At 37.3% G+C, this 15441-nt stretch overlaps 1 protein-coding gene across 1 annotated transcript in view; it reads right to left on the reverse strand.

The window, feature by feature from the left end:
* Positions 1–13635, reverse strand: part of Ets (transcription factor Ets) — a 33158-nt gene extending 19523 nt beyond the window's left edge. Inside the window, 1 exon segment of the mRNA NM_001043437.1 lies at positions 12692–13635. Within this exon segment, the coding sequence (NP_001036902.1) occupies positions 12692–13611 (920 nt within the window). The 5' untranslated portion in view covers positions 13612–13635.
* Between the last annotated feature and the right edge of the window lie 1806 nt (positions 13636–15441).

The following is a 15441-nucleotide window of genomic DNA, read 5'->3' on the forward strand; positions in this document are numbered from 1 at the left end:
GATTTTTGCGGGTTCGATTTTTATTACACGATGTCACCGTTGAAGTCAATCGTGAACATTTGTTGAGTACGTATTTCATTAGAAAAATTGGTACCCGCCTGCGGGATTCGAACATCGGTGCATCGCTCAACACGAATGCACCGGACCTCTTATCCTTTAGGCCACGACGACTTTACTGTCTTTTTGGCTTGAGAATAGTTAATGGCTCGAACCTGAGATACGTCGGGTCGGGGCACACTACGCCGTAAGCACTTTAAGTACATTTTATTTTATATTACATATTATATTAAAGCATTTCCTTTAAGAGAAGTACAACCATCAATCCTGTTCTCGTAATGATAATATGTATCATTACGAATTAAATTGAACGTGTATTGACGGATTTGGTTTGTGGTCAAAGGCTCACGTCTGAGTACAGGATAAATAGCGACGTGTCGCGATATTTAAACGATTCACCCACCTCCACAGGACTAGTACTTTTTTTCAAAACTGATATCCTATTATAAATTACTAGATATTATTTAGTATCTATAAATTTATCTGTTATTTTATTTCGGGGTGTGCGTGTCGCATGTGACGAGATGCCGAGGATCGCGTCTAGAGGCGTGCAGTTGGTAAGGCCTATGACCAGCACTGAACTGTTATAGGATGATGATGATGAAGTATCGTATGTACTATAATTTCGTGTGTACTACTTATTCTCTAAGATGTTTTAAGCACATGTCAGTTGGATACTAGTTCTAAATATAAGAATTTTAAATAAAATTTAAACCTAATAATAGTTTTGACATAGACAAATTATTCCCATGGGTTTTACCACGTTGATTTCCTTGTGTGTTTGTTTATTGAGGAAAATTCTATTAATGTCTAGTTTTAGATAATTATTTGTTACATTTTACCATTGTTTCGGATATTTTACTGATGTAACACTATTTATTTATTAAGCTACTATTAACTAAATAATATTTTATTTTTTTCTATATTTTGCAATTTCTGTATTTATTTACAAATAAGCCCTCATATTTTAAAACCTTTCGCGGTTTTATCGACTCTGCTAACGAAGCCTTAAATAGAGCAAATTTTCAAACGTTTGAGTCCAGATTTATTGAGGTAAAGCATTCACGTGAATATAAAAAACGATAAACTACTTAAACGTCTCATTTGACTCGTTGAACTTCTAGAACAAATGTCGCAAGTACATGACAAGTTATTGGAAAACAATAAACATAATTACCAATATTAAACCCGTACTGAAACAGAACTGCGTCAGCGTATACCACAATATGTCGAGTTATGTGTTATAATTTTTATTATAATATCATTTCGTTAGTTAATTAACACTTCTGTATATTACTAATTGGCATATAAGTGTATCGGTATTATGAGAACAAGGTCGGTTAATTGAGCTTATCATACGTACAAATATTTCTAACTTATGGACACTATTGTTGAGTTATTAAATGTTTTTGAAGCTTATTTAAATAAGCTTTTCTGGGTAATTTTCCTTTGTTTACATGGTTTTTGGTAGAGATCGATAAATCTGACTTTTACCACCAATATTCACGGTAATTTTACTTTTATACTGGATTCATTAAATACACGTAAATATTTTGTCATAACTATTGACTTAAATGCATTAGATTGGTCTCTATCACCTAGAAAACACAGCGTTGGTTGATACACTAAATAATTGAATGGTATTCAAAAGTTTGCCTTTTTTTTTTTTTTTTTTTTTTTATTGCTCTTGTAGGCAGACGAGCATACGGCCCACCTGATGGTGAGTGGTTACCGTCGCCCATGGACTTCAGCAATGCCAGGGGCAGAGCCAAGACGCTGCCTACCGCTTAATACTCTCCACAAGCCTCGTTTGAAGAAGGACATGTCATAGCGCTCGGGAAACACCGTGGAGGGGAGCTCATTCCATAGCCGGATGGTACGTGGCAAAAAAGACCTCTGGAAACGCACTGTGGATGACCGCAGTGGCTCCAGGTAGTATGGATGAACTCTACTCCGGTGGCGGGCGGTGCGATGGTAAAAACGAGATGCCGGTATCATCTCGAACAATTCCTCAGAGCACTCCCCATGGAACATATGGTACAGAATACAGAGGGAACTGAAGTCCCTCCGCTGACCCAGAGGCTCCAAACGATCCGTGAGAATGGGATTATCGACAATCCGAACGGCCCTCTTTTGTATGGAGTCAAATGGAAGAAGCTGGTATTAGTATATAAGCTGCCTTTTCCTTTTTAACTGTTTTTCAACGTGTTAAAATCACGATTCTTTGAAATTTCTTTATTATTGCTTAGGTGGGTGGATTAGCTCATGGCCCACCTGATTTTAAATGGTTGCCGGAGCCCATAGACATCTATCGTAAACGCTGCCACCTACCTAGAGATATGAGTTCTAAGGCCTCAGTATAGTTACAAAGGCTGTCCCATCCTTGGAACCGAAACGCATTACTGCTTCACGACAGATATAGGCAGAGCGATGGTACCTACCCGTGCGGACTTACAGGACATCCTACCACCAGTAAATTTCTTGCCTATAATATAAAATGAATATATCTACTGCGCACGAATTCCCTAGCTGCAATGTTTAGAATTATTAAGATTACAATATTTGTCCTTTTAAACTAATCAAGTTGTATTGAAATGTAATTGTGTCAGTAATATTGCATTTCTTAATTTATTAATCTATACTAATATTATAAAGAGGAAAGATTTGTTTGTTTGTTTGTTTCGAATAGGCTCCGAAACTACTGGACCGATTTGAAAAATTCTTTTTCCATTAGAAGCCGACATTGTCCCTGATGAACATAGGCTACATTTTTTTATTTTTTTTTTGTTTTGTTTCATGTGTGTTTTAATGTTTCCGAAGCGAAGCGAGGGCGGGTCGCTAGTTTAATATTATAAACAGAAACAGAAGAGCATTCTATTAGATTGTAATGCAACCTCCGGCTCCAAATAAATTCAACATTTGATACATTAACATTTAGACGTAGAAACGTCACTATCAGTATTATAATTAATTAATGTAAAAACAAAGTTAAATTTTAATGAACTGAACGGTTCGAGCGTTATCCTCCAAAATTAATGTGACGTAGTTTTTGTTTATAAAACATCTGTAACGAATATGTAAGGGACATTACCTATTATCTAATAAGCTTCTAAATTATAATATTATGTCATCGATAAATCTCATTGTAGATAGTAAATGTACCGAAAGCAGAAAAAAAGTTGAACTCTCTATATCCTGCACTAACCTCGCTCTAATTTCTCTGGACCACACTCACAGACGCAATTAAGCCGCGTACACGAGCTGTCGGTGGGCAGGGGCGGGGGGGCCGCGGCTTGCACGAGTCACCCCCCTCCCCTACTATAGAGAGGGGGCGAAAAAAACGCGTGGAGAGAAAAAGAAAAATGCGGAAAGCGGAAACAAGTTCCCGCGACACGTGACTGGAGGCTTCCCGGGCGCGTCGCCATGGCAACGGAGCAGGGTTGCCGCGTAACGCGTACAGAAGAAGCGTGTGCCTACAAGATTAGTGTTTACGTGGTTTATGTTCTGTTGCTTTGTTAATTCGTCTCGTCCCTCATCAAAACTACAATTTAAGTCAAGTTAAAATATCATTTTGATTATCTGCAATCAAAACATCCAAACTTGTTTCTTTATAACCAATAAAACAATATAAAATTTTCTAAATATCATTACGTTGTTGTCCATCAAAACATCCAAACTTGTTTCTTTATAACCAATAAAACAATATAAAATTTTCTAAATATCATTACGTTGTTGTAACTGAGCAACGCGTATACTCATCTTTTTTGCATTATCAAACTAAATATCATTCTATTAGAATTCAAAGATATCAATCACATCCGAGAAAATTACTACAAAATACAATACTATTTAGGAAATAATATTTGAATATATCAATTTCGAGTTAATTTTCTAAGTCTTTACACAGGAACGCCGTTTTGAATATAATTAAAAATACAGATTAGTGTCTATCCAAGTGAATAGTGAGAAAACATGTCATCTACATGTTTAAAATATAATAACTAAATATTTTCTCTGCAAACAACTACCTATCATTTTATGGCGGCGTTGTGTATAAGCTATTAGAAGAATTAAACTTACTAATATTTAAACTGTCGATTGTCGCCGCGTCTAGTTATTCATTTAATAACTTCTGAGTGTTCAATACCTCACAGTTTTTATTAACATAGACTAAGCGAAGCCTTCGCTAAATTTTCCGGTTTTAATCGACAAAATATTGTATACATACATCGCGCAGACAGTCTAATATAGATAAAAAGTCTTGCAGTATCGTTTACCGTTCATAGATTTTTTTTCAGGTACTTAAATTTGCCCGAATATGTTTTGCATAAGCCTATATATTGGTAGTTAATAAATAAGCCTTCCTAAATAATTTAATTACAATCAGTGAATTTATTATCATAAAATGAGTATTTAAGTAAATAAACTTCTTAGCGAAATATACGAGCTAATCAGTTTAAAAAATGTAATTATCTCATAATTAATGTTCAAGATAAGCAAAAATACAAGAGTGGATCTCTGTTAGCAAATCCCACCCCTCCTGGCTGAGCCTTTGCTCACCCACCTGTCCTGGTGAAACTGGAAAGTTCTCTGGGCCACCAGTAACTCAATGGCCCTCATTCATAGTTAATAAAGTGGATTAGTTAATGTCGAAAATTTAGAATTTGCCATATACTATGCCGACGGCTCTGACACACTAACAAAACATTTGTCGGGTAGGTACCGAGAATGATTAACATCGCAAGCAATTTGCCACTGCTGTACGCTGCTTGAGAAAACATTTCTATTTTTTAATGAATTACGAACTACTGCCTCTTCTACACTCAATCAATTCAGTGTATCACTATCAATTATGCTAAAAACTTAATCAAAAACTTGGCTCAAATTAATTAATCACTCAACAACGTTTTCCCATATTGAAAAGTGAAAATGAAATATGTAACCAAAATACAAAATTAGCGTTACATAGGCATACACGTGCCGCCTTCCCGGTTCTCGGAACTCCCTAAAACCGGGTAAGTTGCACGTGTCGGCGCCGGAAGTACCGGGAGCAAAAAAATCTATAATAGTAGGCAAGGGCGCCCTAGTTTCCCGCTGTAAGGTTTTTCACCCGGTTTTTTTATCCGGATAAATTGTTTAATTAATTTAACTTTTTTTTTTTTAAATAAGATTATTGTGGATTATTACTTAGTTACTTTCTCGTGAATTACGTTTGCTGTGTTTGCAAACAAACATGCTTTTAACCCTATTGCAAAGATTTTAAGGTCGTTTTTCGATTCAGAAGAGAAACTACGAACTCGCATCTGACAAGGCTGTGTGTTTCCGTGATATACCTATGGACGCCAACAAATTAAAAATATTGTCATACCATTTATGGTTGTATAGATTTGCAGGCCAATACGCCCCGCCACCACGACACCGGTTCTATAAGTTTACCATCTAAATATTGTATATACATAATATGAAAAAACACGTATCTTAACAGCAAAAAACTACAGACGAGTACATTTATATCGAAAGAGGAAAAAAAAGTTTTTTTTCGAAATTTTTAACCCTTACGATTTTATGTGAAAATTAAGTTAGAAAACTCGGCTTGCTTGACAGTTTGTATAAATTAGGCCTAGAATAAGATTTCGTGAATATCTGAAATATGCACTTGTTGTCCAATCTGCAACATCATGATCACGACGAATTGAGAAATTCATTAAGCCGCTGATCATAAGGGCTTCGTTAGTAGTAATGTTTAAAAGGTTTAAAATAATTTCATAAATCAATCGTACATTTTGTACCGGCGACGACTAATCGTATCGCGACGTGTTACGCAGATTCGTAACACGTTTTTTGAGAATCGCAATAAAATGTAATTTTCAAAGTCTCGTGTCGAAATATGACGTCAACTGTTCGAAAATTAATTCAAAAATGATCACGTTTTGGGTTTTTTGGGGGTTTGATATACCAATATTATTATTTTTTTGAAAGTTAATGGTAATGTGACCGTTTGGTTTTGAAATAAAATAGTTGAGTTTTTAAGATTGATAGAAAGAGTTTTTTTTTTATTGCTTGGATGGGTGGATGCGCTGACGACCCACCTGGTCTTAAGCGGTTACCGGAGCCCATAGACACCTACGACGTAAATTCCGCCACCCACCTCGAGACATGAATTCTTAGGTCGCCTTTGTAGATAGATGAACATTCGGCGCATCTGAAGTTTACTGGCCGCTGTCGTTCCAGAACGCAATTAATGCTACGGAGACAAATAGGCCGCCAAGTTGTTATTCAGAAGCTATCCGAAGCTAGAACAACCACCCTTTTTTTCGGATAGAAGGCCGAACCTCCTACGCGATTTCCGCGCCTAGGGGGCACGCGAGGTATATCGGACTCGACGACTTGATCTTGGGAGCGGCCCACAGGCTCAAGGATGTTTTAGGGCCCTACCGCACCAAACGACTAACCAACCGCTGCAAGACAAGTTGAAGTTATTCCTGAACAACAGATATCCGATCCCTCAAACTGTTTGGTAATATGTTCCTTAACAACAGGGCCGTAAGCTCGGTCCAAATTAGATATTTAAATTGCAATTGCGACAATATTATATGTTTTGATATGAAAACTTTAGTCTCGTGAACAAATGTATGTATGTATTGTAATGTAGTTTACACCACGTTATATCTCTTTCATCCAATCATCCTTCACACACGACTGACAGAGACAAAGCACGTAAGAAATTATCGTTCGTAAGAGCAATGGTTATTTATATCTAAACATCTTTGTTGCGATTATTTACTTGAATAATTTGAAGGTCCGAACTGATTATCCCGTCACATTAGCGATACATCGACAATAGCATAATGGGTGGCTAGCATAATTGACTAACATAGTCGTAAAATATAGTAGATTTTCTGACGCAAAAAACTGATTGCGAATTAAAACACAGACTTCATACAAATATAAATTCCTTGCACCGCATCCCACGAGCTCGATCAGCACCGATTTCTACGATAACCGCCGTAATTGCGCTGGATATAAAGCTCATAATTCTATCACGAGTAACTTTGATGATCATAAAGAGGTAAATATATAAATCGACCTTTGTAATCCAGACATAAGGCTGTTTATCGCTTGTATTTATATTTAATGGTTAGCACGTGATCACTGAGGCCAAACTGGTACAGCAAGGTTAAGGCAAAACAAAAACAAACATGCCCCACGTCCTTTGTTGAGCGAAAATGCTAAATAACGTAAGGGACCGTGTCTTTGAACCTTCTAGACCTAAATTCAGGTACCAAAAGCGCGAACGCAGTTGAATCACTCGCCAAACATTTGGCGCTTATTCTTGGGCGATGATTTTGAGTTTTTGTGATATTTGAACTCGCCTGGGCGCATGAGTTCACAGGCTATAGACACCAGGAGAATATTTAGCATTGGAACATGAAGTCAGAGTCTTGTTGCGGTCCTGAGTGATCCGGTCGTATGACTGCGTCGTCGTAGACATTGGAAGCTCTAACTCCCTCCTGGTAAGCTAAGGTCGCATCTAATATTAAGACGACAATAACACAGACATATCGTTTCACAATCTGAAGGCAATCGAGTCGGTCTCACCGGAACGAGTTTAACTTGATTTTTTGAAAAAATTATGAATAAAAAACGATTAAGTTGAAAAAAAAACAGGTAAGACAAAGGTCAAAGACTTTTTTTTGGTATTTCGAAAACCGTAATTACATAATCGTAATGCTTATTATGTTTTTATATCATCTTTGTTTAATTATTTCGTTTATTCGTAACAGTCGTGTTGTGTTCATTAGGAATTGCATTTAGTAATTGAGTTACTATATACCCATATTCTCTTCGTATGTAAACAGGGTCGGCGCGACACGTATTTGCAATTTAAATTATATAATGAAAGCGATTTGCGTACAGTTAGACAACAGATCGTCTGCATGGTTTTTTACTGGTGGTAGGACCTCTTGTGAGTCCGCACGGGTAGGTACCACCGCCCCGCCTATTTCTGCCGTGAAGCAGTAATGCGTTTCGGTTTGAAGGGTGGGGCAGCCGTTGTAACTATACTGAGACCTTAGAACTTCTATCTCAAGGTGTGTGGCGCATTTACGTTGTAGATGTCTATGGGATCCACTAACCACTTAACACCAGGTGGACTGTGAGCTCGTCCACACATATAGGCTATAAAAAAATATATTTAAAAAATGGTGTCAACCCTCCGTAGACAAGGCAAGCCGTGAATTTGAAAACGGAGATATTAATTATTGGTGCATTTAAGTTACCAAAAAAGTTTGTAATGAAATTGTCGGGTAGTAGTAATAATGATTACCAGTTAGATCTTTAATAATTTCTCAATTAAAGCCAATGGATAATCGTGCTTTGAAGTTTTAACACACCCCTAACACTTTTCTTCGTTCAAAGTTATTATAATTTAAACTACCGCGCAATTAGTAAATACGCTGTTAGCAGCTAATCTCAGTTCGTCATGTTGCTGTGATAGCATTCAGATAGCAATGTTAATAAGAAAGGTGTTGACACCATATTCCGCAATATACCGAGTAAACAATAATCATCGTCGTTTTAGAAAATCAATTGATAAGATTGCATTCAAGCCAATTATTTCTATAAGCACCTACTATTTATCACAATGGTCACACCAACTTAATTTAAAATAACGAATATGCTTGAGATATTAAATAACAAAACGGCTCGCCAGTATAATAACAAACCAACGTTATTATTGTTGATGTTATAAACTGTGTATACAAAGTGATTCGACTTGAAGGTGAATCCCAGCGATAACCGATAAGTATTTGCTCTAAAGTATCCCGCGTGGCTTTTAATCAATTAATACGAAAATTAAGCAGACATAATAATGATTTTTATTTGTTGATCATATTCCTCTTCTTCCTGTAGACTTCGTTTTAAGAATTTAGAATTTAAAAATATAATGTCTATGGTTTGAACGGAAACATTTCTATTTTGAAATCTTTGATCGATTCGACCACGGCGTTCACAATTACACTTACCAACGACCATCGTTTAAGTTGTATTTGTTTACTGATAAATAGATATATGTAAGATAAGCGTTAGTAGCGTATGTGCGGACTAGTCCACGACTGTGACTGAGTATTCACTACGAACTTTCACGCGTGTTTAATCGTAAACAATCTCTTTTGTAGCTTAGCCGGAATTTTTACAAATATATTTTTAATATTAGACAGGTGAACGGACTCTTGACCCGCGTTGAGTAGTATTAGCAAAGCCCATAGACATGTCATCCGTAAATTCTGCCATTTCTTATGTTTTCATATGATTCCATAAAGCACAAAGAAGTGTAACCAGAGAGGAGTACCCAGTGATCAAATTATTAATGTTCAGTGTGGGTACTTGTGCTGCATCATGTGAACGCACACAGACAACATCTTGAGAGGAAACGTCGTCTACATTTTTAGTCCAGAGAACCGGGTTCCTCTGCGCACCATATGAAATTTTTATAACGTACCGCTGCCATATCTTTGAAGAGCTGCGGAAGTCCAGAAATCTAATACAACATACTCGTAGTATAAAGCCCGTAATTAATCAAACAAATAAGTGTTCACTCAATTGTTGAAATTTGATCACTATGTCTGATAATTTAAGATTTAGATTCATTTTATGTTGTTGTATTCATGTTGTTTGGCTATTGACAATTTTCTCAAAAATTTGGCCGAAAAAAAGATTGAAACATGCTTTTTCCCGGAATAGGGTATTGTATATGCCCACATACTACGTTTTACGAACGTTTTTATCATAGCAGATATACTATGCGCAGTCCGGATCACCATCGCTATGATAGAAAGTATCCTATCTGCTGTTCTGATTTATAAGCTGTAAAAAATCTGTCCAGTAGTATTTGCTTGAAAGAGTAGCAGATATCCATTCAGTGCCGTGGATACTTTTCGCAGCAACAAGACAAAATATAATCCGATATTTTGGTACGCAAAACGTTTCATTGAAACAACCACAGTGCTTTTCATGACGATCGAGAGAACAGATATACAAATAGATTACAAAATACTTAATTGAACAAACACAATTCAGATACAGTTTCTATTATGTTATTAATTAATCGGTTTTACATTAAAAGGACAAGGGAAGAACGTAGATCTCTCCTATGTAACTGTGTCAGTGTGATTATTTCAACTCCTGCGTAGATGGGTTGACAAGCTAACGACGCACCTGATGCTAGGTGGTTACAAAAGTTCGTAACCGTCGAGAAAATAAGTAGGAGTACGGTCCATACTTGTACAGAGAAATTAGCTTATGAGTTCTTCATGATAACAGTTTAGAAATCCGGTTATCACGGGACATGCTGACTTGTATCACTGGTTTAATGAAGTCACTGCCTATCTCTGTAATTTCTGTAGGTGGTAGATAATTCGAAGCTCATATTAGTGGGCACACTGGCTTATCCAATCTTGCCGGAACAATGACAGTTAGACCTCACGTCTCAAAGTCGGTGCCCGCATTCATGCTTTGATCTATGTCTTGTTAACGACTTAATGTCAGATGCCCCGTGAATCCTTACAGCTACATATCATTCTCGAAGAGCCCAATTCATGCCAATAATCAAGTTAGTCGCGAGTTCCTATGCAAGCCAACATAAAGGTAGCCGCGTATCAGTTACCTTATCTCCGACTGCCAACATATCCTTGACTTCAAGGAGACGTTTGTCGCCATCATGAAGCCAACAAGTAACATATTTCAGGTATTTAATTAATAACGATGTTATTGACATTGACTATAGAAAACAGTAGTATTTTTACTAGCTTCCCATCGTGTCCTAAACGCAACGGCTTATTCGAGTGACAGTGTGACAAGATTTGTTTATTAAAATTTCCCCATTATTTGTTATATCTATGAATCCATTTAAATTAATTTGATACTATTTTTCACAGCTATCTTAAAAGTTAGCTTAAAAATGAATCTTAAAAGGATTGTTCATTTTATATAAATTATCGAGTATTCACAAAATCTCGAATTTGATTAAGTGATTTGTATCAGATATATCGATGTACGATTTGTCTATAGCAAATAAATATTTCACAAACCTTATCAGAGTCAAGATCGTATTTAAACCGGGACATAAAAGGACAGACCCTTGAAATAAGCGCGACTCATCCGTTTTATTAACTCGTTTACACTTGACATCATTAAAGAAAGAATTAACAACAAACCTTCTTAATATCATATTTAAATATAATCTAAGAAATATTAATAATTCTTGTTTTTTTCCAGTCAGTTCAAACTACATAGTTGTTCTGAAAATTTTCTGTACGCGTTGTTCATTCAACGCACGCGAGTAATTTCAAGTAAGGTGCGTATTTCATACTAGACTATTATTTCGCAATTGTTGTAAATTGTTATTAGTAGACTTTTTGTCTATTCGTCCGCGCGTTTGATAGAAATCTCAGCAATGGCTGAATCGAATTCGGTATGATTTTAAGTGATATATTGAAGAAAGTTCTAATGTATTGAAGTCTCGTCTTTAATGTATTGAAGTCTCCGAGCTCTTGAGGAGGCTCTCATGTTGTGATATGACAGGGAACTTTTTGTTGAGTCCGAAAAACTTGTGCCGAGTAATATATCACCAAACTTACAAATTACTCGTTAAAACAAATGTTCCTGAATTTTCTCATTATTCACATCATAATACTAAAACTCTACACATTATTTTACAGCAGCTAAAAATCCGTTATCTGCTTATGACCTGGTACTAGCGGGAATCTGGACTCTGGGGCCCTGAATATTTGTCATGAGCAGTTTAATGAATGGACCTGGATAATCTTTCTTGATAACTTAAAAGATTGTGATAATGAAGTCAACCGGATTGTGATATATGTAACATATTATTATACGCGTATGATATCACAGGACGCGGTCAAGGCTCGTAAATAAGTCTATTTATTGATGTTTTTATTGGCAATCATGCCTCAGTTCAGTAGAATTATCTATTGTAGAAAACTACACGTGTCGGTGTATTGTTTGTAGACGTACAGTAATCTCGACAGCAAAACCATATAGCATTCTCGTGCTCGCTTCATTTGTTTGAAAGAATTGTAGCACGTGTGTTCTTGAAGTGAGGAAATATGTAAATACGTAATATATAATAATATACGTAATATATAATAATATGTAGATACATTGAAAGAGCATGAAAAAGTAAAAATAATTTCTTCATTCATTGGTAGGTAGTTCGGATTGACTGGTTTGACTTTAAGTATTCTGTGAGGAAAATACACAATTGAGTGAACTTGGCTGAGGATCGCAAATCAGGAGTGAGCATAATGATGAAGGGAAATGAAAAGATTAGATCTGTTCTGTACAATTTCATGCTAAAGTTTGGGCAGATTTTTCATATTTTTATTTCAATAGATATTAATTAGTTAGTCTAACTTGGTTAGGCGACCAAAATTTTCTTATGAAAGTACAACAACATGCAACATGTATCTACTATTTTAATTTAATTTTGACACAGTTAAATTCGAAAAATGGCACACTCACTTTTGAGGGAAATCTGTTTTTTTTTTTTGAATATTTTCTGATAACGAAGAACTATTTTACTTAAGCTAGCGCTTGGAATAAGATAACTCACCTGAACTTTCCTAATGCGTAGTCTTCCCATTTGATGATGGACGGGCAGTATTTGGGATCGAACAAGAGATTCCTTAAGAACTCCGGCACGGAAACGCTTCTCGGTCGCTTTATGGATGTTTTCCGGCCGCTGCCCCGCGGTCTCCCCGGTGGCCGCTTCGACATTTTCCTCTTATCATCCTCGTCTCCTGATTTACTGACGTCGCTTCCATACGAGTACTCCGGGGAGGCTGTCTCCTCAGACCGGAAAACATCTTCTGCGTCATCACTGGAGTCGCAAGGTCCTTGCAGTAATGTCTGGTCGTTTGGTTTATAATCTGAGGCGTACATTCTGTTTTTGTGGTCTGCGGCGTCTAGATCTAGCATGGTCTGCTGCTCGTGATGGTAAGGCTCACTTTCCGCATATCTAAATATTGAAGATTGTCTGAACATATCTTCATTTAGTCTAGTGTGGAGTCTGTCGAAAATGTTATCTCCTATCTTCCTCGAAGCGACAGGGTCCATGCTTGGATGGGCCATCCGTTGGACGAAGTCTTCACGCTTCATGTTCCGTAGATCCAAGCCAGTCACTCTGTAGTTAAAGAACGGTATATCGTATTCACTGATACCTATGCTCTGGGCTGTGTCGACTATCCACGAAACTGTATCATCTTCGGTCCAATCGACCACCACTTTGTACTTCCAATCATCTCGGTGGTACTCTCTGCAGCTGACGAGGGTGTGGTAAACATTGGCAGCATTTTCAATCTCAGGCTCTTCGTACGCGTCGTATGAAGGATTGGAGTAGTAGTTTCCGTATATGTGAGAAGCGTTTCCTCTCCTGAAGACTTGGAAGTCGTCGAGGCGGGTGGGCGCTGAGGTCGTCTGGGTGTAGTAGATGTCGCACGTGCTCTGCTCGAAGGGGCGCGCGTAATCAATCATTTTGTTATCGTACGTGCGTCGCGGCCGACGTCTCGCGACGGAATGGCGTCCCACAGTCGCGCGCCTATTTATTAACTAACCACGCTTCGCTGTTTTGTTTATGACGCCGCGCGCTCGTATCAGTGCGGCCGGCCTACAGCTACAGTGGCGAGCGCGACAATCATTCGATAACAGCTTCAGATGATGCGATTTTGTAAGATCAGTGTCGTTACACTTTTTCGTCAACGCTTTCTATGTGTGCGATAATGCATATAATTATACCGGCACTATGCTTTACATTTACAACTAGTACAACTACTTCGAATTTGCTGTTTTGCGTTTTGCGTTTTTGTTAGGAAATAAATTGTTTTTCCATTTTTTTAAATAAAAATATTTTTATTGAGCTTCCCGAAAATTTGATGATCATTACTTTCAACGACATTTCCAAATGGGAACCTTTTGAGCACTCCTGAACACGATAGCAGAACATAGACTGCGGCTATGTTTACATGATACGTGCATAAGCACAAACCGACGACCCTATAATCAAGTTTACTCAAAACTATGCCGATTTGCATAACATAATAAACAACAGAACGTCATTATGTTAATTATACTTACCTATGTGTTAGTTATATATTAGGCTACATATGTAATTCATGTGAAGGAGAGCTTGTTGCCTGTCCACGATAAGCATCGCTCTTGAAGAAGATGTAAATAAATTATAATTTCAACTCTGCTGGTTTATCGAGACGGTTTTACCGACTACAAAATAGGACTAGGCACCGATTCATTTGTATTTTTAAAATACTAATATTTTAACCGTGATTGGGCAGACGATCTCTTGTTCCACCTGACGATAGGCGGTTCTTCTTCTTCAACTTTATTGTTCCCAAACTAATGAGGATCGTGACCATAAGCACCAAGTCAATAAAGTATCGGGTATGAATGATTTGTTAATGGTTTCAAACTCATTCTTTTTTGTGTAGTAGTTAGGTTGGCACAACTGCTTTTTTTTATTGAGTTTTGTTGCATCTGTTATTTATTAAATACAGTGCTGCTTTCAGTTATCCGACGAAACCTAAACCAAGACACCACGCCAAGTCAATCAAAAGATTCTTGCTAGAAGGTCAAACAGTAAATAAATATATTATTTGAGGATTATTTGGCGTTCAACAGAGTAAAATCAATTTAAAAGGTCAGATTTATGGAAAAAAATCTCGGATTTTGCACCATAATAATGCACCTTCGCACTAGGCCATTTCCATTAACGGTGCTTTTACGCACCACAAGCACCGGTCACCGTCCTTGTCGAACCCGTCGCTTGCGACGAAGGGCTCGACGAGCGAATTAACCCATAGACGCAGCCCACTGAGTTTCTCGCCGGATCTTCTCAATGGGTCGCGTCTGCGATCCACTGGTAGATTCTGCGAAGCACGGCTCTTGCTAGGGTTCGTGTAGCAACGTCATGTTGAGCCCCGTGAGCTCACCTACTATTTAAGGTTACGCTGATATAGCCTCTCAAGGTAACTTAGGTAGGTAGGTATAAGAAAAAAAAAATGAACAAGTCCATCATTATAAATGAATTTTTGGACAAAAACCCAACATGTATCGTCGAGCAACCACCTTATTCACCAGACATGGCTCCATCCGACTTCTTACTTTTTCATAAACTCAGATTCACATTTCGTAGCACGCTGTTTTCATTTGATAGAAGACTTATAGCAGAATTTGCGCTGAAAAACTGGACTTGATTCCGGAAAAAAAATCGCTTAAAAAAATGTTTTGACGATTGAATTATTCGTTATTCGGTATATCGTTTCTAAAGAAGCACTCAGCACTCTTTGAAGG

The sequence above is a fragment of the Bombyx mori genome, chromosome 17 (genome assembly GCF_030269925.1).
Source record: "Bombyx mori chromosome 17, ASM3026992v2".
Taxonomy (NCBI): Eukaryota; Metazoa; Arthropoda; class Insecta; order Lepidoptera; family Bombycidae; genus Bombyx; species Bombyx mori.